This window comes from Corythoichthys intestinalis, chromosome 11 (assembly GCF_030265065.1).
Source record: "Corythoichthys intestinalis isolate RoL2023-P3 chromosome 11, ASM3026506v1, whole genome shotgun sequence".
Taxonomy (NCBI): domain Eukaryota; kingdom Metazoa; phylum Chordata; class Actinopteri; order Syngnathiformes; family Syngnathidae; genus Corythoichthys; species Corythoichthys intestinalis.
The window spans coordinates 22,778,053-22,801,815 of record NC_080405.1 but is presented as its reverse complement, the minus strand read 5'-3'; the positions used below and the strand labels follow the sequence as shown (position 1 = coordinate 22,801,815).

Genomic DNA, 23,763 nt, shown 5'->3' with positions numbered 1-23,763 from the left:
CTTTCTTCTCAAACAAGGAGAAAACTGATCAGAGATGCAGCCAAGAGGCCCATGATCACTCTGGATGAACTGCAGAGATCTACAGCTGAGGTGGGAGAGTCTGTCCATAGGACAACAATCAGTCGTACACTGCACAAATCTGGCCTTTATGGAAGAGTGGCAAGAAGAAAGCCATTTCTCAAAGATATCCATAAAAAAGTCTCGTTTAAAGTAAAAAGCCACCTGGGAGACACACCAAACATGTGGAAGAAGGTGATCTGGTCAGATGAAACCAAAATTGAACTTTTTGGCCACAATGCAAAACGATATGTTTGGCGTAAAAGCAACACAGCTCATCACCCTGAACACACCATCCCCACTGTCAAACATGGTGGTGGCAGCATCATGGTTTGGGCCTGCTTTTCTTCAGCAGGGACAGGGAAGATGGTTAAAATTGACGGGAAGATGGATGCAGCCAAATACAGGAACATTCTGGAAGAAAACCTGTTGGTATCTGCACAAGACCTGAGACTGGGACGGAGATTTATCTTCCAACAGGACAATGATCCAAAACATAAAGCCAAATCTACAATGGAATGGTTCAAAAATAAACGTATCCAGGTGTTAGAATGGCCAAGTCAAAGTCCAGATCTGAATCCAATCGAGAATCTGTGGAAAGAGCTGAAGACTGCTGTTCACAAACACTCTCCATCCAACCTCACTGAACTCGAGCTGTTTTGCAAGGAAGAATGGGCAAGAATGTCAGTCTCTCGATGTGCAAAACTGATAGAAATATACCCCAAGCGACTTGCAGCTGTAACTGGCGCAAAAGGTGGCGCTACAAAGTATAAACGCAAGGGGGCCGAATAATATTGCACGCCCCACTTTTCAGTTTTTTATTTGTTAAAAAAGTTTAAATTATCCAATAAATTTTGTTCCACTTCACGATTGTGTCCCACTTGTTGTTGATTCTTGACAAAAATTTAAAATTTTATATCTTTATGTTTGACGCCTGAAATGTGGCGAAAGGTTGCAAGGTTCAAGGGGGCCGAATACTTTTGCAAGGCACTGTATATATATATATATATATATATATATATATATATATATATATATATATATATATATATATATATATATATATATATATATATATATATATACAGTACTGTGCAAAAGTTTTAGGCAGGACACCTGCCTAAAACTTTTGCACAGTACTGTATATTTTTATTATACTATGTATATACAGGATATACTGTATGTATATATTTTCCCCAAGTGGAAGCTTCCATGATCCTAATAAATTTAATAACTAAAAAAATATATATACAGTACTGTTCAAAAGTTTTAGGCAGGTGTCCTGCCTAAAACTTTTGCACAGTACTGTATATATAGTTTTAAGCATTTCAAATGTAATAAATATGATCAGTTTTAAACAAAACTGTCCCACCGAATCATTTTTAAACAAGAATAAAGTTCTATAGTAGAAAAATGTTTGGCTTTATTAGATGCTTCTGTTTACCTATCTTGGCTGTGAATCTTGGAGTGACATGTAGAAATTACAAACTCCTTAGGATCACTTTATTACCATGACACACCATGTCAGGCTGCCTCGAACATCTCCACACACACAAACATTCATTCCAGCGAGCGCTTCCTTGCAGAAACTGTTGAACAAGTTAAACGATGATTGACACATTTCTGCTTCTTTGGTAAGATCAAACACAACCATCTTTTAATATCGTTAACTTTAATGAGCAAATGCCGCAGTGACTGAGAACTGGGAGGGGGGAGGGGGTGAGGCTGTGCCGAGCGCATGAAGCAGAACAAAAGTTTGGGGATTAATAAAAACAAACTATCGCACTTCTTTGCGATGGGACTATCGAGCATACGCACATTGCGATGGCGATGTTTAAACGATATATCGTTACTGTATATGTTGCAATGTTGCACACGCTAAATTGTTAGGCAATTGAACTGGAACAGTGGGCAACAGATGGAAAGAGACAATACAACTGTACAAGCATTCATATATTCTTTATCTTCTGCCAAGAAATATTTATGTTATTGGTGTATTGATGAGGAGAGAGGAGTTAAGACCAGTATGTCGGTGTTATGCGAAGGTGGGTACATGAGAAAGTGCAGGACAATGGCCATTCAGTTGATGAAACGTGGGGAAAAATGGTTTCATTATTTTGACACCAATCAATGGCATTTCCATTCATTTCAACAGAAATTGATGATTTGAGATATGCATATTTTGAGGTATGAGTGTGCTAGCGGAATGAATTAAAATGCTATCTCAAGGCACAGTGATATTATAATGGAAAGATGAGATAACATTGTTACAGGAATGATAAAAATACAGTGTCATCACACAATCATTTATCTAAACTTCAGATTTTATTGTGTAAGATATCACACGTACATTCTCTAGTGATTGGTAGTAAATGGCTAGCTATACGTAGATATAGCAAAAGGCCTCTACACTGTAGCAGTCCTGTCCGGCCTCCTGACCTTTAGAGGTGCCCCTATGCTCCATTGTTAATCCGCTCACTCTCCAACCTTATCAGGGGTCTTTTGTGCAGAGACATAGATGCTGGACTGCTGACCGGGGTCCGAACATACCGGACTGCCTTTGTCTCTTCTCTATGATATGTGCTGAGCTGGTCACAGCCGGCAACTAGCGGCCTGAGGGCGTGAGGGATGCGAAGGCCTACACTCTACAAGGGAGTGTGTAGCCTCGCGTGAACACACAGCTGCAGGACCGCCCCACCCAAACGCCATCCCTCGCCCACCTCCCCACCCGGCATGACCTGCATTGCCATATAAAACTGACGCGCCAGCTTCTCCCAAAATTCTACGCGAGGCGGGTGAATTCACTTCAGAGCTCTTCTAAAAATAAAACCGGTAAGGCCTTAACTCCGCTTCAACTACAAGCAAAGTATGTCAAACAATGCACTCAATAAAGGACCAAATACGAAAGGTTTAATTTTGGGGCGATTCATTTTATAACTGAGACCTTCTCACGAGTCTTTGTGTTTGTCTTGCAACAGGAGTGGAGATGTTCAGAACTACAAGGTCCCCACTGATGCAACCACTGGCAAACTCAGGACTGGGCACGGCGCCAGTCTTCAAGGTAAAATTAAGGACATAATGGATTTTCATGTTTGAAATTCACTTTCATTTCGTATCCCCTCGACAGGTGACTGTTTTCGAGCAGGAGCATTTTCAGGGCAAGAACTTAGAGCTTACCTCAGAGTGCATTAACATCCAGGAGTGCGGTCTGGACAACATCCGCTCCATCAGGGTGGAGAGTGGCGCGTAAGTCTCACTGCTACAATGTCACCTATTTACAGAAATTGACGAAATGAGCTGTCTGGATTGCATCCATAAATGCTGACTTTCGATGTAAACTCTGCACAATAAGAGAATTTCAATCCCTTAGGGTGAATTGTTGTCAAAAGTAAACCATACCTTAGAGTAGCTTGCACTGCTGTCTTGATGCAAGGTGCTTCTGTAGTTAAACTTTTTTAATTTACCTGATGTCTAATTGTGGAGAAAATTTCCAGGAAGTGGCCGCCCTGACATGGGGGCTGACATTTCATCAATGCCGGTATGGTACTATTTTAGCCAACCAAATGTGAGCATCCCAAATTTCCCGCCCTTCCTTGTTGTAATGAATACCCATTATCTAGGCCATGTCACTCGCTCTCCTGCTCACCTTCGTTGTGGCAGAAATTTAAAGATGACAGTGTTTTAGTCAAGTTTGCATGCAATGCATAAGTTTATGTTCATGAAAATTGAGATCTGAATTGCTGTCATAAATAGGGTTGCCAACCGTCCCTTAAAAAACGGAATCGTCCCGTATTTAGAAACAAAATTAGGCATTCCGTAATGCGTTTTCAAGGTATGCGCGATTATCATGAAACCTGAAAACAGTGTCTTATTTGTAAAAAGGAATACTAGTGTGGTGCTTTACAAGAATATGCAGGGAAACCCATTCCCCCGCCTCTCCTGCTTTTTGACCAATGAGCTGATGGAACAATGACAATCCTGCTCATATCATTGGTCGAGGTACTGCACTTGTAATTATGGTACAGGAGACAACATGTAGTTTACTTCAGAGTTTATGTTTGCACTTTTTTAAAAAGTATTTTAAAAAAACGGGTTCAAAACACAAACACGCACACACACAAAAAAAAGGCTCTGGACTTTAAGGGTTAAATTATACAGTTTTAAATTTAGAAGGACAGATGTTTTTATTCTTGTATTTTTTGTATTTAAAATACATTGCATACAAGTTTTGCTTTTCCATGTGCTTATATCACTTAAATATATGCCTAATTTAGGTTTGAGTAGAATTATTATCATATTTATAATATTAAAGCTGTTAATAAAATTTAAAAAAACATTTTTTTTTTTTTTAAATTCAACATACAAAAAAGTAATTAAAGGGTGACAGTGAGTTGTCCTTTTAGTTTCAGGGAATTGGCAACCCTAGTCATAAATGTCAATCAAAGTGGAGGATGAGCGGGTAGGCTAAACTAAAAGAGCTTCCAAATAAGGATGCGATCGACTGACTGATTTTTAGTACCAGTCAATTGCTGATTTTGCAATTTGCCACAACCAGTTTCAAATGCTACGACACTAAACAGGACCAGATTTAAAGATTTGATATCACAAAATGGCTGCGTCCATATTTTTTTTAAACATTATTGTCTCCTATATTAGAGGTCTAATAAATTTGCACATTTAAATACCTCAAGGAGCAACTGTCTTTTATATGAATGTCATTTATGCATACTAGTTGTTGTCGAAGGCAAGGGTGTAGGTTTGGTCTTAACATTGGTAGGGACAATATAACAACTTAACTTGCGTGTACACTTTTTGCTGGAGAAGGTCCATTTTTAAGACCAAACAGATTAGAAGAACAGGGGACAGTTTTACATTTCTCACGAATATGAACCTAATTCATAAATGATGAATGCAAAATAAATGTGACTTTCATATATATTGGTTCAGGTGATACACCGTTTGAGTCAAACCGTTGTTTTCAAAAACTACCAAAGAAACATTTGGAAAAACTTCCAAAATAAATGTCTGGATTTTATTAGCAAACTTGAATTGCAATATTTGAACATAAATTATATTAACATACACAATAAATGCAAATTTGTTAATTATCTCTTAACTATCCATGTCTTAAGACCAATCAACATTGTCTGTCTCAATGAAATATTAAATATAACTGAAAAAAAAAACTCTTAGGGAATAACAAAAATTAATAAAAATGATGCCTTCTTTTAGGTAAAACACTACTGCTTTTTTCCTCAGGCACAGCCAAACTCAACAAAAAAATGAAAGCTCCTTTGGGCTGCTTTAAGACCACATAAATAAAATAAAAATTGGAAAGAAGGGGATAAACCTCGGTTCACTAAATTTCTCACAGTTTAATTAATGTGAACAGTAGAAAACACATACAGGAGGACAATCCAAATTGCAGGTTAGCAAATTCACGCAGTTTAATGTTATCCTATGCTAGTTGTGTTTTCCCCACCTGCACAACATTAACGTCCTTTTAAATTACTTACAGTGTCTGCTGCTGCTGACCGAAAAAAAACTGCTTATATGCCTCCTCTTCGAAGGGGGCGGAGGCGGCGGAATGTTGTATTTCTGTCGGGACCGTGCCTGTGTGTATGCAGGGGAGGGGGGTCAAGTCATCAACCAATCAAACGTGCATTTAAGGGGAAAAATCAACAGGCAAATTCAGCAGGTTAAAAGGGGTAAATGCAAGTCTGAAAAAAAATTGAAAATAATTCAATTATTAATTGTAGGGTCAATTCTATTCTTCCAACTTGTGGGAAGATAATCTAAATGACCTGTATAACTGAAGTCATTATGTAACGCAAATAAGGTTGCTTAAAAGTTTGAGCATCCTGAAAAATGTGGTAGTGTTAGGTCTCTACAGTCCCTATGCAAACCTCCGCCCTTGGCTAATGGCAACTATATTACGATGCCTTCAATGATAGAATGCTTAGCCTAGTATGTAAAGCATCATCTACCTGTTTGTGAAGTTGGGTCGGTTTCGAGCATCATGACTTCCAAGGCCAGCAGTTGATCCTGGAAAGAGGAGAGTACCCCCACTGGGACTCCTACAGCGGCTCCCTCGCCTACCACGTGGAACGCCTTATGTCTCTGCGCCCCATCCCTTGTGCTGTGAGTATTCTGCACTCACAAAATATAGTCCTCTGCAGTTCCTCTTGATCCAAAGCCGGTTCCCCCTCTTTCAAAGTCACACCAAAGCAGCCGCATGACCATCTTTGAGAAGGAGAACTTCATGGGACGCAGCGTGGAGATCTGTGATGATTACCCCTCACTGCAGGCCATGGGATGGCAGACGCCCGAAGTGGGCTCCATGCATGTGCAATGTGGCGCGTAAGATGATGATTATAATGTTGTTCATCTATCTATACCACTGATACAGATTCCTACATCTGGCTGTATATTTTTTTCTTTTAAAATTAAATTACTGCATACTAACTTGAGTGCAAGGGTTTTGGTAACAAGGCTTGGTCAGACACTGCTCAACTCGTTGTCTGCCATTGACGGCACTAGACGTCCAAACAATTTAAAGTGGGTGGACATTTTTTTGCGTACCCCTAAAGAGAGCCATGTACCACACTTTGAAAAAAATCGCTTCATTTTTTTCCCCCGATTTGGTGGTAGGAGCTGAAAATAACAGCAGCAGAATAAGTCATGACTCACGATAGCGTTTCAGCTTATTGTTCAATTAAACACACTGAGTGCATTTGTGAGTACTGTAATTTTCAGACTATAAACTGCTGCTTTTTTCCCTCATTTTGAATCTCGTGGCTTATAGTCCAGTGCAGCTTATTTCTTGATTTATTTGAGTTATTAGATAACGCTTTCTGTGACAGTGGCGTCATAAGACTGTCATAAGATCGTCATAATTATAACATGACACGACACTACTATGGTAATTACTGAATGCTTATGACAAGTGTCATTAAGTGTCATCCGGCAAATTATGTCACTAAATCAATTTATGTCCAGCTCGGATTGTTTTCAAAAGTGAAATAATTTGTCAAATGACATTAAATGACATCTGTTGTAAGCATTCATTAATGCCAATGACAGTCTTATGGTGCCACTGTCAAATTAAGTGTTACCAAATACCATAACTAGCAATTAATGAAACTGGACAGTAACTGAATAACTAATTAGCACAGAACAATTAATTTTGATTGTTATTTACATCTGTAGCGCTGCAACGCATGCTAGGAGGCATGTTGGATGACAACAGTGTTGACAGCAGGTGGCAGCAGAGGTTGACTGTCTCCCCCAAGGGAGCAGTGATGGCCAAATGAAGCTTCTTGAAGCTTTTATCTTTGCAGCTAATTGGTTCAAAGCTTAATGGTGGTTCCTTTGGTCTTCTGACAGTCTTATGTGGCCGAAAAAAATTGTTACCGGTTAATATCTTTTGGTGTAAATAAAATACAGTATATAATAATACAGTGAAGACAGCTGCAACTTATAGTCCAGTGCAGTTTATCTATGAACAAATGCTGAAGTCCGAAAATTACAGTAAATCAAAAATCATTTCTCAATCCCATCATATAGTTTTCATGACTTTATTTGATTGTCCACATGTACAATGACTGACTGCCTTTGCCAAATAAGGTTGAGATTTACGTATCTATAACCACCTTAAGACTTCTTTGACTACCAGCTTCAGTGTCATCCAAAAGCTGCTCCTTGCACTAGTTAAAGTTTGATTCTATAACAAAAACTGACACCATCAAATGTGATTCCTCCACACAGCTTTGTGTGCTACCAGTTTCCTGGTTACCGGGGCCAGCAGTACATCATGGAGTGCGAGAGACACAGTGGGGACTACCAGCAATGTAAAACCTGGGGTTCCCACTGCCAGACGCCCCAGATCCAATCCATCAGGCGCATTCAGCACTGAAAGGAGGACAGCAAGACTGACAGAACCTATGATTGCCTTCTATCGCTCTCCTCCTCATTCCTGTTGGGTGGAGCCACAGTCCACTCCACAGTTTCACAGTTGAGTACAAGAGACAGTACAGAACTACTAAAGAACAGGAACCTTCAGTCCACACACACATACGTCGATATAGATGATACCTGATTAAGGTGTCTTTTTATTTACAGTAGTTCGTGGGCCCAACTCACAAACAAGCACTAAGCTGTTTTTTGAAGGCCACTGAGAGGGGAATTTCCAAGTTGTGGTGTAGCACAGGTGTGAGCCTTTTGTGTGGATGGGGCCAACTCACAGGTTTATAGCAAATAAAGTCTTTTTTCCTGAAATACAGTTTTTTTTCTCCTTCTGAAATGCTTATAAAAAAAGCATGGAACTGAGTAAATCTTGTATTAACATTTGCAATTTTAGTAAATTACTGTCATATATTGTATACATGACGATAATGATGAAGAAATACAGAAAACTAATAAACATAATTGAATAGTACTGAACTTTTTATGAAAGTGCAACATAGTGGCGCAGGAGGTTAATAACACAGAGTGCAATGTGATAAACTGGCTATTACGTTATGTTAAAGACACTCTTGTTTAAGGCGTTTTGTTCCACCTGAACATACCAATGACTAGATCCTGTTGTCACGTGGCAACATGATATTAACCTGCATCCCCACATCAGGTTGTTGTTATTTGTTGATTCGTTGCGCTCTGAAATTTTGCCAGGTTCAAATAAATCCAGTCAATGCTTCCTCATTGTCTTGCTCACTTCCGGCATACAGAGTTAAGTTGATCTCTGTTGATGAGAATAAAGGTGGTAAAAGACACAGAGTCACTCTTCTGAACCTTCGCAAGCAAGCTGTATCTTTTTGGTCTTTGCTTACTGTATGGTTGGTCCAACAGTGGCAAGAAAATGTCAGGAAAATTATTTAATGTCATACTGGTGGTCTGAAATTCAATGTTTATTCTTATATGCAGCGTATATATATACACAGTAGGGCTGCAGCTATCGAATATTTTGGTAATCGAGTAATCGACTGAAAATTCAATCGATTAATCGGATAAAACAAATATATTTTTAGGTGAAGAGCAATTATAAATATACATGAGAAAACAAGACATTTCATCTAATCTTGAACCACTTTCAGTCAATCAATGCCTTTATTTTCGATGTATATTGTTGAAAACAGCCAACAATTGTATCTCAGATGTAACTAGAATAAAAAAAGACTAATTCACTGCTTTCACTCAAAAAACCTTTAGATCTTATTAAGAAAAAAAAAAATATATATATATATATATATATATATATATATATAAGAGTGTGACAATATCTCGATACAGCGATATATCGCGATATTTTGCAACCCGATGGGTTATCGATATGCTCCCGCCAAGTATCGATACTTTTATTTAACATATTGGCCATACAATGGAGTATGGATGCTGTAAACTGCTCAATGTTTGTTGAGCAATTCCTTGGCGGTCCACTAGGGGCGCTCAGAAGTGGCGGTGAGGGTAAAGTGCGCAAAAGTTGTCTAGAGAAGGAGAGGTAGCTCCAAGTGGGTTGAAAAAATAAAAAAGCTCCGTGAGAACGGTGGAGATAAAAATGAGAAAAATATTGCTACAAATCACACATGGGGACACATTTTAGATTTTACACCAACAAGAAAGGAAGTAAGGTGAACAAGGACTTTGCTGTATGCAAGAATTGTCTAAGAAAAATAAGTTTCACTGGGAGCTGGTGACGTAGTGGACACCGGAGATTGTTAGCTTCGCTTTCATCACTTGAGGTAAGAAAGTTTTGCAATGTAATTGACTTTTTAATTTACATGTATTATTTTGATGACATTTGATGTTGAATGATATAAAATCAACCAGGACCCTAAACTGGATGAAAATGAATATCGAACAAGCCCACATGAATTTACCGATTTATTTGATACTATTTCAGAACCACTTTCCATCTAGTTTACTACACAAACTGTTATTACTGTCATTTTGATACAATAAGCTATAAAAATGGTTTGAATAGGTTCCAAGATATATAAAGTGATGTGCATGATAATTAATGTAGCCTACATATTAAAAATAGGTATTTATTGAATTTTTAATTTCTATACATTCAATTCATATATTTTTTTAATTCAATACTTCCAACACAAAAAAAATCAGGATTTCAACTCAAACACTATGAAGTAGCTAATATTTTTTGTTTTATTTTGTCGTTTTTAAGGTGAGGAAGACTGACTGAGCAAGTCTGACATCTTAAATGCTGAAGCAGATGGCGGAAGTGCTCAAACCAAGCAACAAAGGTCATATACAAAGAAAAGACCCACCAATTTTATCATTGCCCCACTCCAAGCTCAACTGCTGACACCTACGGCACTTTTTATTTATTTTTTTTTTTTTTAAAGATTTAAAACTTTAAATAAATTAAGGGTGCCCGTCATCATGATCTCTCAAAGTGATATCAGTGGTCGTGGTTTGTTTCTTCTATATAAGCAGGGGCACCATTTGCAGTAGATTTATATTTTACAGCAATGTTGCACAGAAAAGGTGTCACTGTTTAATAAATGACTTAAACAGTATTTTTTCTAATTTTTTTTTTTTAATCGTTTCAACAGTTGTATTGTAGAATGTCGTATCCAATTTCTGACCAATATATCGATAATCGCTGTATCGTGATATAATCGTTATCGTGAGCCTTGTATCGCGAATCGTATCGTATCGTGAGGTCCCCTGAGGTTCCCACTCCTATATATATATATATATATATATATATATACATACATCTAAAAATGCCTTTAAGCTTGATAACACACATCACTTAAAAGTTAGGATTTTTTCCCACGTGTTTCAATTGAATTTCTATGTGTCAAGCCATTTTTAAGTTCTAGTTAAGTTTTAAGTTAGTCTAAACTGTAAGTCCTGATAGGATTTTGAGTTTTTGCAGCGTTCAAAATAAATTTATGATACAGGCTTTATTGGAGCACATTAGGGACTAGTGCTACCTGGTGTTTTATCCAGCAATGACTACTGAGCTAAAATTGATAGTTAGCATTATTGAGTTTTTATTTTACACCCTCATCACTCCACAACGCTATGTTATGTTAAAGCCTTTATGTAAGACACGTTAGCCAAGCATCGAAAGTGGTCATAATTAATAGAAACCTAGCCCTCCGCAGGGCTAACGTTACGTGAGCTAGTCTTATTTAATCTTATTTATTAGCGCTTAGCGCTCTCTATTAGCGCTTAGCGCTGTACTGCTTTAAGATGGCGGCTGTTTACCAACGCTGCCCAGACGCGGCCCAGTCTGTCGTTTAGCATCTTGTTCAACATACATGTGATCTCTATGAGACTCATCAGACGCTACCTGCTACCAAAGTAGCTAGTATTTAGCAACGTCGGCGTCGTTTGTAGCGGCTGTCGGCTGCAGTAAGTTTTTTTTTTTTTTTTTTTGCTTCTTCCTCTACACACGTGACATCAGCGCGTTGTCCCGCATTAAAAGTAGTCCGAGCAAAACGTGATGCTTAGAGCTGTCAAAATAAACGATTACTCGAGGTGAATAAAATTACTCGGATCAGTTTTTAAACTCGAGTTACTCGAGTTGCTTGAGTATTCGTTTCAGCTCTAATATACAGTGGGGCAAATAAGTATTTAGTCAACCACCAATTGTGCAAGTTCTCCTACTTAAAAAGATTAAAGAGGCCTGTTATTGTCAACATGGGTAAACCTCAACCATGAGATAATGTGGAAGAAAAAAAAAAAACAGAAAATCACATTGTTTGATTTTTCAAGAATTTATTTACAAATTAGAGTGGAAAATAAGTATTTGGTACCTACAAACAAGCAAGATTTCTGCCTGTCAAAGAAGTCTTAACTTCTTCTAACGAGGTCTAACGAGGCTCCACTCATTACCTGTAATAATAGCACCTGTTTTAACTCATTATCGGTATAAAAGACACCTGTCCACAACTTCAGTCAGTCACACTCCAAACTCCACTATTGCCAAGCCCAAACAGCTGTCGAAGGACACCAGAGACAAAATTGTAGACCTGCACCAGGTTGAGAAGACTGAATCTGCAATAGGTAAAACGCTTGGTGTAAAGAAATCAACTGTGGGAGCTATTATTAGAAAATGGAAATAGAGGTCAAGACACATGACCACTGATAATCTCCCTCGATCTGGGGCTTCATGCAAGATCTCACCCCGTTACGTCAAAATGATAACAAGAACGGGAAGCAAAAATCCCAGGAACACACGGGGGGATCTAGTGAATGACCTACAGAGAGTTGGGACCTCAGTAACACAATGCGCCGCAAGGGACTCAAATCCTGCACTGCCAGACGTGTCCCCCTGCTGAAGCCAGTACACGTCCAGGCCCGTCTGCGGTTCGCTAGAGAGCATTTGGATGATCCAGATGAGGACTGGGAGAATGTGTTATGGTCAGATGAAACCAAAATTGAACTTTTTGGTAGAAACCCAGGTTCTCGTGTTTGGAGGAGAAAGAATACTGAATTGAATCCGAAGAACACCATACCCACTGTGAAGCATGGGGGTGGAAACATCGTGCTTTGGGGCTGCTTTTCTGCAAAGGGACCAGGACGACTGATCTGTGTAAAGGAAAGAATGAATGGGGCCATGTATCGAGAGATTTTGAGTGAAAATCTCCTTCCATCAGAAAGGGCATTGAAGATGAGACGTGGCTGGGTCTTTCAGCATGACAATGATCCCAAACACACAGCCAGGACAACAAAGGAGTGGCTTCGTAAGAAGCATTTCAAGGTCCTGGAGTGGCCTAGCCAGTCTCCAGATCTCAACCCCATAGAAAATCTGCGGAGGGAGTTGAAAGTCCGTGTTGCCCAACGACAGCCCCAAAACCTCACTGCTCTAGAGGAGATCTGCATGGAGGAATGGGCCAAAATACCAGCAACAGTGTGTGAAAAGCTTGTGAAGAGTTACAGAAAACGTTTGGCCTCTGTTATTGCCAGCAAAGGGTACATAACAAAGTATGGAGATTAGGCCTGAACGATATATCGTTTAAACATCGCCATCGCGATGTGCGCATGCGCAATAGTCCCATCGCAAGGACGTGCGATAGTTTTTTCATTTCATTTTTTTAAATCCACAAACGTTTGTTTTGAGGAAGGAGCGCACAACCTCCTCTCATTCCCTCCAACTTGCAGTCATCGGCTCCTCCCCCTCCCCTGCTACAGCGGAGTGGAGGGAGGAGGGGCCGAACAGCAGAGCAGAGGGAGGAGGGGCCGTTTTCAAAGTGAAAGCAAGCAACACGTTGAATAGGGAAGACTGTCTCCAAAAGGAGTTTTGGAAGTATTTTGGCTATCGACAAGAATATAAGGAACAAAAAACAGCCCTGTTGAGAGTGCCTCGCCATGGTTGCCTCAACAAGAAGTAATCCGTCGAACATGTGGGACCATTTAAAACGCAGGTATCTATGCATTCCTGCTACGAGCTTCCCATCAGAGGCTTTTTAGTACAGGTGGGAACATTGTTACGTGCCAACGTTCTTGTCTCAAGCCTGCAATGGTGGATAAACTAGTAGTCTTGGCCAAAAACCTATGAGACCCAGTTGAGAATTGCTGAGCAAGGAAGGTGGACGATATGCAGACAAATATATAACACAGCTGCAGGAATGTCTTTTCTTCTTTTTATTCATGTGACAGCTATCAGGAAGGCAGGAAATTTGGGAGTTAAAATGGTTCTGTTATTCATCAGTTATTTGCTGTTATTCAGTTCAATTATTTACAAGTTCAATTGAGTTTCTGTTTCTTTTATATTTAAATTAATTGTAAATCGTATTTTTCAAATAACTATAGTACAGCTGCACATAAAGTTTTGATACTTAATATTTTTTAAATATTTTTACAACTTTGTTGCAGTTTTGCAGTTTTATATTGTTATATTTTGTGTAAACAACTCAGTGGACTAATGCACTTGCACTTTTATTTGACAGATTTAATATTTAAGTTCAAATATGTTGACAACTTTATTGTTTTACTGAGGTTTTTATTTATTGTTATAGTTTGTGAACAACTCTTGTCATATTTAATATTTTTGTTCAACTATGTTTACAACTTTGTTGTTATTTTACAGAAGTTTTTATTTATTGTTATATGTTGTCAAAAACTTAGGGGACGAATGCACCTGCTCTTTTATTTGTCATTCAATGTATTTGCTGCTGTTGAAGTGTCAAATATTGTGTTCAATATATTATCTATTTTGTGCAGACATTGCTTCCTGGATCCCTTCATAATAATACAGCAATCTTAATCATTCACAAATGAAACGGTATTATATGAATACACTGTGGTCACGGTGTGTCATGCAAAGTACAGTGGTACCTCTACATATGAATTTAATTCGTTCCAGGACCTTGTTTGTAAGTCGAAATGGTCGTATGTCGAGCAGGATTTTCCCATAGGAATACATTATAATTCCATTAATTCGTTCCAAAGCCTAAAAACATACACTAAATTCTTAATAAATACTGCTGGCACTGTTACAAATGGCAATTAAACATAGAAAAACAAATAAGTTATTAATAAATAATTCAGAATAATATAATAATAAGAAGAATAATTAATAATTATTCCTGTAAATAATGTAACGAATCGGATTCTAATATGGCGGACACTTTTTACTGTCCCTGAACGCACCGCGAAGGTGACGTCTCAGTGGGATAGGTCGGTGCGGTAGAGATAATACTTTCGTTTTCTTGAGAGCGGTCAACTGCTTAAGACAATGGGCGTTTTGTGTTGGATAAGTTCTTAAATAAATGATAAAAACGTGACGAAGCTGGCGATTTCCTTGGCAATGTTACCACAATAATAATTGTCACCTTAACTTATAAATAGTGGCGAACGGTGGTCGGAAGAGGACCATGGAGCTGTATTGTTGAGCCAGTTCAGGGACGCGCACCCCAAGCTCATATTTTTCTATAACTTGCATCTTCATTTCAAAGGTAAGCATCACTTTTTTCCTTGTTTCTCCAACTGTATCAACTTTTTTTGAAAACTGTGTTGATTTCTCACACAAGAAAATCCACCGTGCGTTCGTTTGCAGTGCTGTCATGTCGTCGTATTTCGAGCAACTCGTCGGATGTAGAAACAAATAGCGGCTCAAATTTTACGTCGGATGTCGAAAAGATCGTGTGTCGAAGTGATCGTATGTAGAGGTACCACTGTATTTCCAAACAGCTATTCAAGTCATCTAGTGAAAATTTCTTTAAAAAAAAAATCGCAATATAATATCGCAATATATTGCACACCTCAAAAAAATCGCAATAGTTTTTTCCAATATCGTTCAGGCCTAATGGAGATGAACTTTTGGTATTGACCAAATATTTTTTTCCACCATGATTTGCAAATAAATTCTTTAAAAATCAAACAATTTGATTTTCAATTTTTTTTTTCACATTCTGTCTCTCATGGTTAAGGTTTACCCATGTTGACAATTACAGGCCTCTCTCATATTTTGAAGTGGGAGAGCTTGCACAATTAGTGGTTGACTAAATACTTATTTGCCCCACTGTATGCTGTAAAATTACTGCATCTTTGACATTTATGATGAACAAAACCTTTTGTAAATGGGTTGAAAATTGAGAAATCTATAGATATTTCATATGTCATGTTGATCGAATGGCCCCGACGCAAAATAGCTGATGAGTAACGGGTCGAATGTTTTTAATGTCCTGTTTCCATTGGCTAACAGCGCACATCAGCTTTATATACTGTATGTGATATTTATAGTCGCATACCCAATGTAGAATGTTGCATTGAGAACACTAACACCCAGAAACAGAAAATAGACAACGGTATCAATTTGCTTACTAAATTGGAACAAAACTAACAGACCCCAAGAGTGAAAGCAGCCTAAAACCCCATGTAACCATAGCAAAAAAATATGTAGGTAAATTATGTAAAGACTAACACCTTATTTAAAGTATATTTTCATAATATTGCTTACCATTGGTGAAGAAGTCATATGACATCTATCTCCTCCTCTTCTTCGTCCTGTTCGCTCTCTGAAATCACTGGACAGATGATGGGGACTGGATCTTGGCAGGATCCGGCAAATCCAATCACGTCGATGTTGTCCTCATCATTGACCCCCTCCTCACTTCCCGCTCCCATAGTTAAGCTGATCTCTGTTGACGAAAATAAAGGTGGTCAAAGAAAAAGCAGTCACTCTGTTCTGTTGGCGACCTTTTTCTGCACGTTCTGTCCAAGTCACCACCTGAATTGGAGTTGGCGAGCTCTTTGCTGTGCTCCACTAGCCCCATCTCTACTTCGCTTGCTGGATGTCCTACGCTGGCCAGCGATGCAGCGTTTTCTGATGAATTCAAAGAAAGTGAAGCCTTTGGATCTTCACGTTTTTTCTTGGCTTCAATATCAGCGGTATTTTCTTGCTGAGCTGGCCTCTTAGGCACGGTCCTTGCCTCGTCCTTCTCAGTTATTCGTGACTTACAATCACCTTCACTAGGAGGCTGTGTCTTCATACGTTGTCTTGGCCTATAAAATGGTTGGTCCAACATTGGCAGTAGTTCTTCTCGGAGTGGCTGACCCTAAAAAAAAAAAAAAAAAAAGTGGCAAAAGTAATTAAATCTACTGAATACTAGTGGGCCAAAAAAAGATTGTTTATTCTCGACAATTGTGAAAATAAAAAATTTTACAAAAGAAAGACGATACAATTCATCTGGTTATTCCCCCTAAACTTTTTATAACATCCTGACCTCTTCAAGAAATTACAAACCTAATTGGGTGGAGATCAATTTTTGCAGAATTTGGCAGGAGTTGACTTCAGTCATTTTTCAAACATTTGTATTTGGTGGTGCGCTGCAGTATGTTTTCAAAGTAAAATATGCACCTTGGCTCAAAAAAGGTTGGGAAACATGAGAAATGTGACAAAGCTATCACTGCAAAGTGTTCAGAGGTAAAGCAGGTGATAAGCCAACTCACAGCGATCTCGAGTGCCTTGATCCTACTTCTAGTAGGATAGAGCTTTGTAATAACTGAGACAGGTTGATGCACCGATGATGAACTGGTTTTCAATTGCGCAGAATTCTGGAAAGAAATCACATTGTGATTAATTCATCCCGAATTTTTTCCATGACTGCTTGTACAGTACATAGGGGTGCACGACATCCATTTTTTGAAACCGATAGCAATAACTTCCTGCTCCTCAAGGCCGATACTGATACGGTAACCGATAATATATATATAATTTTAAATGTATATTCACCTGAGTTTTCGAACACTTGTAGGTCAAAAATAATAGTGGTGGATTTAGCATAGATTTGCTTTTGACCTAACCAGAATTTTCATGATGACATGAACATTATTATAATGAACAAAGCAAAGTCGAGAACGGTTTTCACTTCCAATAAAGTGCCCATACTGTATTTAGTTTTTCAAATATATATAATTTGAGTCAATCAGTCAATGTCAGTGATGATGTGTTCCCCTGAACAATGAACTAAAACAAACATAAACCCAACAGGTATTGTGCTATATGAGCAACTAAAACTTTTGGTGCAACAGGAGAGGAGACTTTTGTGGTCTTGGCCCATGAAAAAACTTTTTTAACAAGGCAATTATAGGACAGCAAGCCTATCAATAACCAAAAGGCCTCTCAACAACCTGAAAATATAACAGTGTTAAAAGCAAACATTTGCTAGTTCCGATAGTTAGGTTTGTCACCCAGTGATGGAAAAATACGGCCCCTAGAACAGTAACAAAACTTTGCATACTGGCAAAACAGGAGTGGAAACAAACGCACACATCCCAATCCACCGACACCATGCCAAAAACATGATACAGTATATTATCTGGTCTATTAGTAATGTTATTGGATTTATTGGGATGACGTCATAATTCCTATTTATTGGACCGATAATTATCGAACCGATAATTATCGTGCACCTCTAAGTACCGGCCAGGGTACCCCTAAAAACGTACTTACTCTTTGAGTGCATATTACTCTTCCGGGTTCAAATAACTTTGACAAGGGTCTATTGTTTTAATAAACATTGAGAAACACTGAGCAAGCATCACAAGAAAGGAGGACTAATACTAAACTGAAATGTTTCCTTTAATTTAACTCTGTCAATGTCAATGAACACACTAATGACTAGAGGTGGGAATCTTTAGGCACCTAACGATTCGATTACGATTCAGAGGCTACGATTCGATTATAAATCGATTATTGATACCCCCCCCCCCCGCTATTTGCTGCTTTTAATGTTTTGTACATTAGTTACAAAAACTGTAAAAAAATAAAAAAATTTAAAAAAGGCTTAAATAAACGACTATTTCAGTATCAAGCTAACAGTTACAAACAATACTCAAATCCCCATTCTGTATCAGCAGCTTTAAACTACATTCAATTAATTTAATGTTGTGAATCAACCGTTAAAGTTGTTAAAATTGCTCCCGTTATTACATAATTTCCCTTTAGTCTACTTTCGACATGTGAAAGTTTTAAAACTTTTTTTAAAGATAGATTCAAGTCAATATTTTACCGATTTAGGAGTATTTTAGATAAAAAGTTAATTAGGTTCGCTTGGAAGGTTCGCTACAACAGCCTTGCAGGGAAGTCTACTGCTTTAAGATGGCGGCCGTTTACTAACGCCCGCATCTAACTTTCTGTAGATGTGCTGCTAACGCCACCGAGTCTATATTGCATCTAATCCTATATAAATATGATATCTACCGTAACATTATGTGGACGTACTTTGTAGCAGCTGTCGGCAGCAGTCAGGTATGTTGTTGTTTTTTTTATCTCGCAGCATGAGTTGAGCTAGAGCAGTGAGTTGAGCATTGGCATTACCCGAGGGGCCGGGTAATGACAAGCATGATGTTTAGCTACTCTCGCTCCGTTCCTCATTGCGTCCCAAAGACCGCGCGGCGCACTGAGTGTGATTTACTTCCGCTTTACTAGACATATTTCAATAATCGGAATTTGGATGTTTGTGAATCGTTCTCGAATCTTTCACGGCCGAATCGCGAATAATCTAAGAATCGGAAATTTTGCACACCTCTACTAATGACCAGTCAAAGAGTGAGTTTTATGGGTACCCTGTTTTTATATGAATTGAGCCTTGCAGCATCAGTAAACACCTTGAGTCCCTGACAGCTGACAGTCTTCGATGAGGCATTTAAAAGCTGAGTGGTACTTCTCTTTAGCGCCACCAAAGGCAGCTGTTGCAACTTCTTGTCTCCTTGCTCACGATGGAGTTTAGCTGTTGTTTTCCTCAATGACTTAAGGATTACATCCTTAGGTCGTCCAAAATGTGGTTTTCTTCCTTTCTTCGTTTGTGTCGTTCTTGCTCTTCTAGAGGCATTGCGTGAAGTTGCTCTTTGCAAGTTTTTTCTTTCCTCTTTTGTACCCTCCAGGCATGGAATGCTACGGCCATTTTGTCCCTCTTGCGACTCTCCGGTAAGAAAACTGAAATTATGTTCTTGGACAGATTTCAGAATTTCTTCCCAAATGCTTGGCAGATCTCCCTCGCTGTTTGCTTGTTCCGTAGTCACAACCTCTGTGGAGCCATGATTACTCATACCAACAGGACAGCCAGTGTCTCCATTACAGCACGCATCATTGCAACAGAAGTTCTGGGCTTCTGGACATGGCCGCAAGTCCGTCACACTACTATTTGTTCCAACGCCCATGTCTTTCATAAATTCCTCTAAAAGAGCGTCAAAGGGCTCTGGAGGGTTCAAAGGCAGAGGGGCAGGATGCGGGGCAGTGGGCAACACCTGGCAAAAAAGTACATATATATATATATATATATACATATAAGTACAGATTTTCTACTTGAAAAAAAAAAAGTTAAGAGCGTCAATGGGTAAATGTTTTGGTACACCTTGCAATTGTCTAATAAGAAGCCAAATGGTAACATTCTACTCTGGTGTTTGATCCATTAAGCACTGAACATGTTCTAAGCCTCACTCTTTTCATGCCAGTGGAAATGGTGCTTGGAACCTTCATGAAATATGAAATATTGGTCCAATTGTTCTACCGTTTTCAGAGAATGATGTGGGCATGAGTAGGTACTGTACAGTTATTTGAAAAAATTAGGACACCCCATTAAATATTCAGTTCTTTATTAGGAATTGTTCACATATCAATGTCTGATCATGTTTTTCTTTATCTCTGGAAAGGAAAGTGATTTAATTGCAGGTAAACAACAAAAAATAACATTGTTTTACTCATTAAACCAAACGTATCAACAAAAATGCATATTCTAACTAAGGAAAAAGTTAGGACACCCTACCACCTAATAGCTAGTGTTACGCCCTTTGGCACCAAACGTATCAACAAAAATGCATATTCTAACTAAGGAAAAAGTTAGGACACCCTACCACCTAATAGCTAGTGTTACGCCCTTTGGCTGAAATAACTTCAGTGAGACGCTTTTTGGAGCCATCTACCAGTCTTTAACATGGGCCTGATGAAAGTTTGCCCCACTCCTCAACAGAGAATACTTTCAACAGTGACTGACTGTTGAAGAGGGTGAAAACATCATGGTGGGATCAAAGGAGCTGTCTAAGGTCTTCAGAAAGACGATTGTAGACGCTTATGAGTCCAGCAAGGGATTTCAAAAGATCTCAAAAGAATGTAAAATCAGCCATTCCACAGTGGAAAATAGTCTACAAGTGGACGACATTCAAAACAACTGCCAACATGCCCAGGTCTGGCCGTTTAAACAAGTTCACCCTGAGAGCAGACCGGAAGATGCTAAAAGAAGTCTCCAAAAACCCTAAAATGTCATCATGGGACCTACAGCAGGCTGTTCCTACTGTTGATGTGAAACTGCATGCCTCTACAATCAGAAAGAGACTTCACAAGTTTAACCTTCATGGGAGGTGTGCAAGGAGGAAACCTTTGCTCTCCAAGAAGAACATGAAGGCTAGACTGAAGTTTGCCAGAGTGAATGTAGACAAAGACCAGGACTTCTGGAATAATGTACTTTGGACAGATGAATCTAAAATTGAATTATGTGGACACGAGAACAGACAACATGTTTGGCGTAAACCAAATACAGTCCAGGAAAAGAACCTCATACCAACTGTGAAGTATGGAGGTGGAAGTGTCATAATTTGAGGATGCTATGGTTTAGCAGGACTTGGCCAGCTCACCATCATAGAATCTAAGAGTGTGACAATATCTCGATACAGCGATATATCGCGATATTTTGCAACCCGATGGGTTATCGATATGCTCCCGCCAATAATCGATACTTTTATTTAACTTATTGGCCATACAATGGAGTATGGATGCTGTAAACTGCTCAATGTTTGTTGAGCAATTCCTTGGCGGTCCACTAGGGGCGCTCGGGAGTGGCGGTGAGGGTAAAGTGCGCACAAGTTGTCTAGAGAAGAAGAGAGGAGGCCCCAAGTGGGTTGAAAAAATAAAAAAGCTCCGTGAGAACGGTGGAGGAAAAAATGAGAAAAATATTGCTACAAATCACACATGGGGACACACTTTAGATTTTACACCAACAAGAAAGGAAGTAAGGTGAACAAGGACTTTGCTGTATGCAAGAATTGTCTAAGAAAAGTCCGTTTCACTGGGAGCTGGTGACGTAGTGGACACTGGAGTTTGTGAGCTTCGCTTTCATCACTTGAGGTAAGAAAGTTTTGCTATGTAATTGACTTTTAAATTTACATGTATTATTTTGATGACATTTGGTGTTGAATGATATAAAATAAACCAGGACCCTAAATTGGATGAAAATGAATATCGAACAAGCCCACAGGAATTTACCGATTTCTTTGAGAACCAATTTCCATCTAGTTTACTACACAAACTGTTATTACTGTCATTTTGATACAATAAGCTATAAAAATGGTTTGAATAGGTTCCAAGATATATGAAGTGATGTGCATGATAATTAATGTAGCCTACATATTAAAAATAGGTAATTATTGATGTAGCCTACATATTAAAAATAGGTAATTATTGAATTTTTAATTTCTATACATTCAATTCATATTTTTTTTAATTCAATACTTCCAACACAAAAAAAATCAGGATTTCAACTCAAACACTATGAAGTAGCTAATATTTTTTGTTTTATTTTGTTGTTTTTAAGGTGAGGAAGACTGTGACTGAGCAAGTCTGACATCTTAAATGCTGAAGCAGATAGCGGAAGTGCTCAAACCAAGCAACAAAGTTCATATACGAAGACAAGACCCACCAATTTTATCATTGCCCCACTCCAAGCTCAACTGCTGACACCGACGGCACTTTTTATTTATTTATTTTTTTAAATATTTAAAGTTTTAAAGAAATTAAGGGTGCCATTCATCATGATCTCTCCAAGCGATATCAGTGGTCGTGGTTGGTTTCCTCTATATGTGCAGGGGCACAATTTGCAGTAGATTTATATTTTACAGCAATGTTGCACAGAAAAGGTGTCACTGTTTAATAAATGACTTAAACAGTATTTTTTCTATTTTCAAATATCTTTTTTTTTTTCTTTTCGTTTCAAGTTATATCGTAGAATGTCATGTATCCAATTTCTGACCAATATATCGATAATCGCTGTATCGTGATATAATCGTTATCGTGAGCCTTGTATCGCGAATCGTATCGTATCGTGAGGTGCCCTGAGGTTCCCACTCCTAATAGAATCCACCATGAATTTTATCATGTATCAGAGGAACATGTGAGATCATCTGTAAAAAAATTAATGCTGAAGCGAAACTGGACCCTGCAACATGACAATGACCCGAAACATACCAGTAAATCCACCGAAGACTAGCTGAAAAGGAAGAAATGAGTCCTGGAATGGCCAAATCAAAACCCAGATCTTAATCCCATTGAGACGCTGTGGGGTGACATGGGCTGTACATGCAAGAAACCCCTCAGACATCTCACAGCTGAAAGTATTCTGCGTTGAGGAGTGGGGCAAACTTTCTTCAGAGGGGTAACACTAGCAATTAGATGGTAGGGTGTCCTAACTTTTTCCTTAGTTAAAATATGCATTTTTGTTGATAAATTTGGTTTAATGAGTAAAACAATGTTAGTTGTTTACCTGCTATTAAATCACTTTCTTTTCCAAACATAAAAAAAAAAAAGATCAGACATTGATATGTGAACATTTCTTAAAGGGCAACTGAAGAGCTTTCCGGATTTTGGTGTAATTTTATGAATATAAACTTTGGACGAGTTCGTCAAAACAACCATGACATTATTAACACGTAATTGCAAGGATAATTTGCGGGGGTTTTTTTGCACTCCGTTAAATTTCCATTCCCAAGCCCGGAAGTGTGACGTAGATTCCCCGACGCAACAGAAGACTAGTATCCACAGCTAGCTTAGCAGCAACAACTATATCAGTGATATTTCCACCAAAGGTAACCATTCAGGATCGCTCTTTCGTGACGCTACCGATGGCAAAGGCTCCCAGGAAAGATGATCTACAATTAATCCCTACACGTTTAAACCTGAGGCGTCAAATGAGGACGATTTACTTGACACAGCAGATGTCGTCATGACACCAATTCACAGCTCGACACTTCACGAACAGGAGAGTGAGTGGTAAGCCTAAGTCCAGCATCGTAATTTTTCTATTTGAGAGAATGTGATTACATGGTTGTATATATTTTCCATGCTCTCCACATAGCTAAAACTGGATATTAGGTTATGGGATAGCTCCTACCGATCTAAAGGTGGTAAAGCTAGCCCAAATGTGGCTAAATACATGATATGTTATTGATTTTCAAAATAAA

At 38.6% G+C, this 23,763-nt stretch overlaps 2 protein-coding genes across 8 annotated transcripts in view; one reads left to right on the top strand and one right to left on the bottom strand.

Moving 5' to 3' along the window:
• The first annotated feature begins 1,895 nt into the window (after nt 1-1,895).
• On the top strand, nt 1,896-9,098 carry cryba1l1 (crystallin, beta A1, like 1). Its single transcript, XM_057850502.1, has 6 exons — nt 1,896-2,889; nt 3,036-3,118; nt 3,185-3,303; nt 6,057-6,198; nt 6,275-6,417; nt 7,825-9,098. The coding sequence occupies exons 2-6, from the start codon at nt 3,044-3,046 to the stop codon at nt 7,970-7,972; spliced, it is 627 nt and encodes a 208-aa protein (XP_057706485.1). The 5' UTR covers nt 1,896-2,889; nt 3,036-3,043; the 3' UTR covers nt 7,973-9,098.
• Nucleotides 6,066-23,763, bottom strand: part of LOC130924133 (uncharacterized) — a 30,740-nt gene continuing 13,042 nt past the window's right edge. For 5 of the 7 annotated variants that reach the window (XM_057850487.1, XM_057850491.1, XM_057850489.1 and 2 more), the window contains 5 exons: nt 19,144-19,782; nt 16,984-17,088; nt 16,262-16,589; nt 15,992-16,172; nt 6,066-8,797 (listed from right to left, as the gene is read on the bottom strand). In XM_057850487.1, the coding sequence (XP_057706470.1) occupies nt 16,006-16,172; nt 16,262-16,589; nt 16,984-17,088; nt 19,144-19,782 (1,239 nt within the window). In that variant the 3' untranslated portion in view covers nt 6,066-8,797; nt 15,992-16,005. The remainder of the gene's footprint in view (nt 8,798-15,991; nt 16,173-16,261; nt 16,590-16,983; nt 17,089-19,143; nt 19,783-23,763) is intronic. The other 2 variants (XM_057850490.1, XM_057850494.1) reach the window with 2 other exon arrangements.

Bases quoted from the DNA above. Each gene is read 5' to 3' on its own strand.
- cryba1l1 (XM_057850502.1), top strand. From the start codon at position 3,044: ATGTTCAGAACTACAAGGTCCCCACTGATGCAACCACTGGCAAACTCA. The intron at 6,199-6,274 runs GTGAGTATTCTG...CCTCTTTCAAAG, and splicing joins TGCGCCCCATCCCTTGTGCT to TCACACCAAAGCAGCCGCAT. The intron at 6,418-7,824 runs GTAAGATGATGA...TCCTCCACACAG, and splicing joins ATGCATGTGCAATGTGGCGC to CTTTGTGTGCTACCAGTTTC.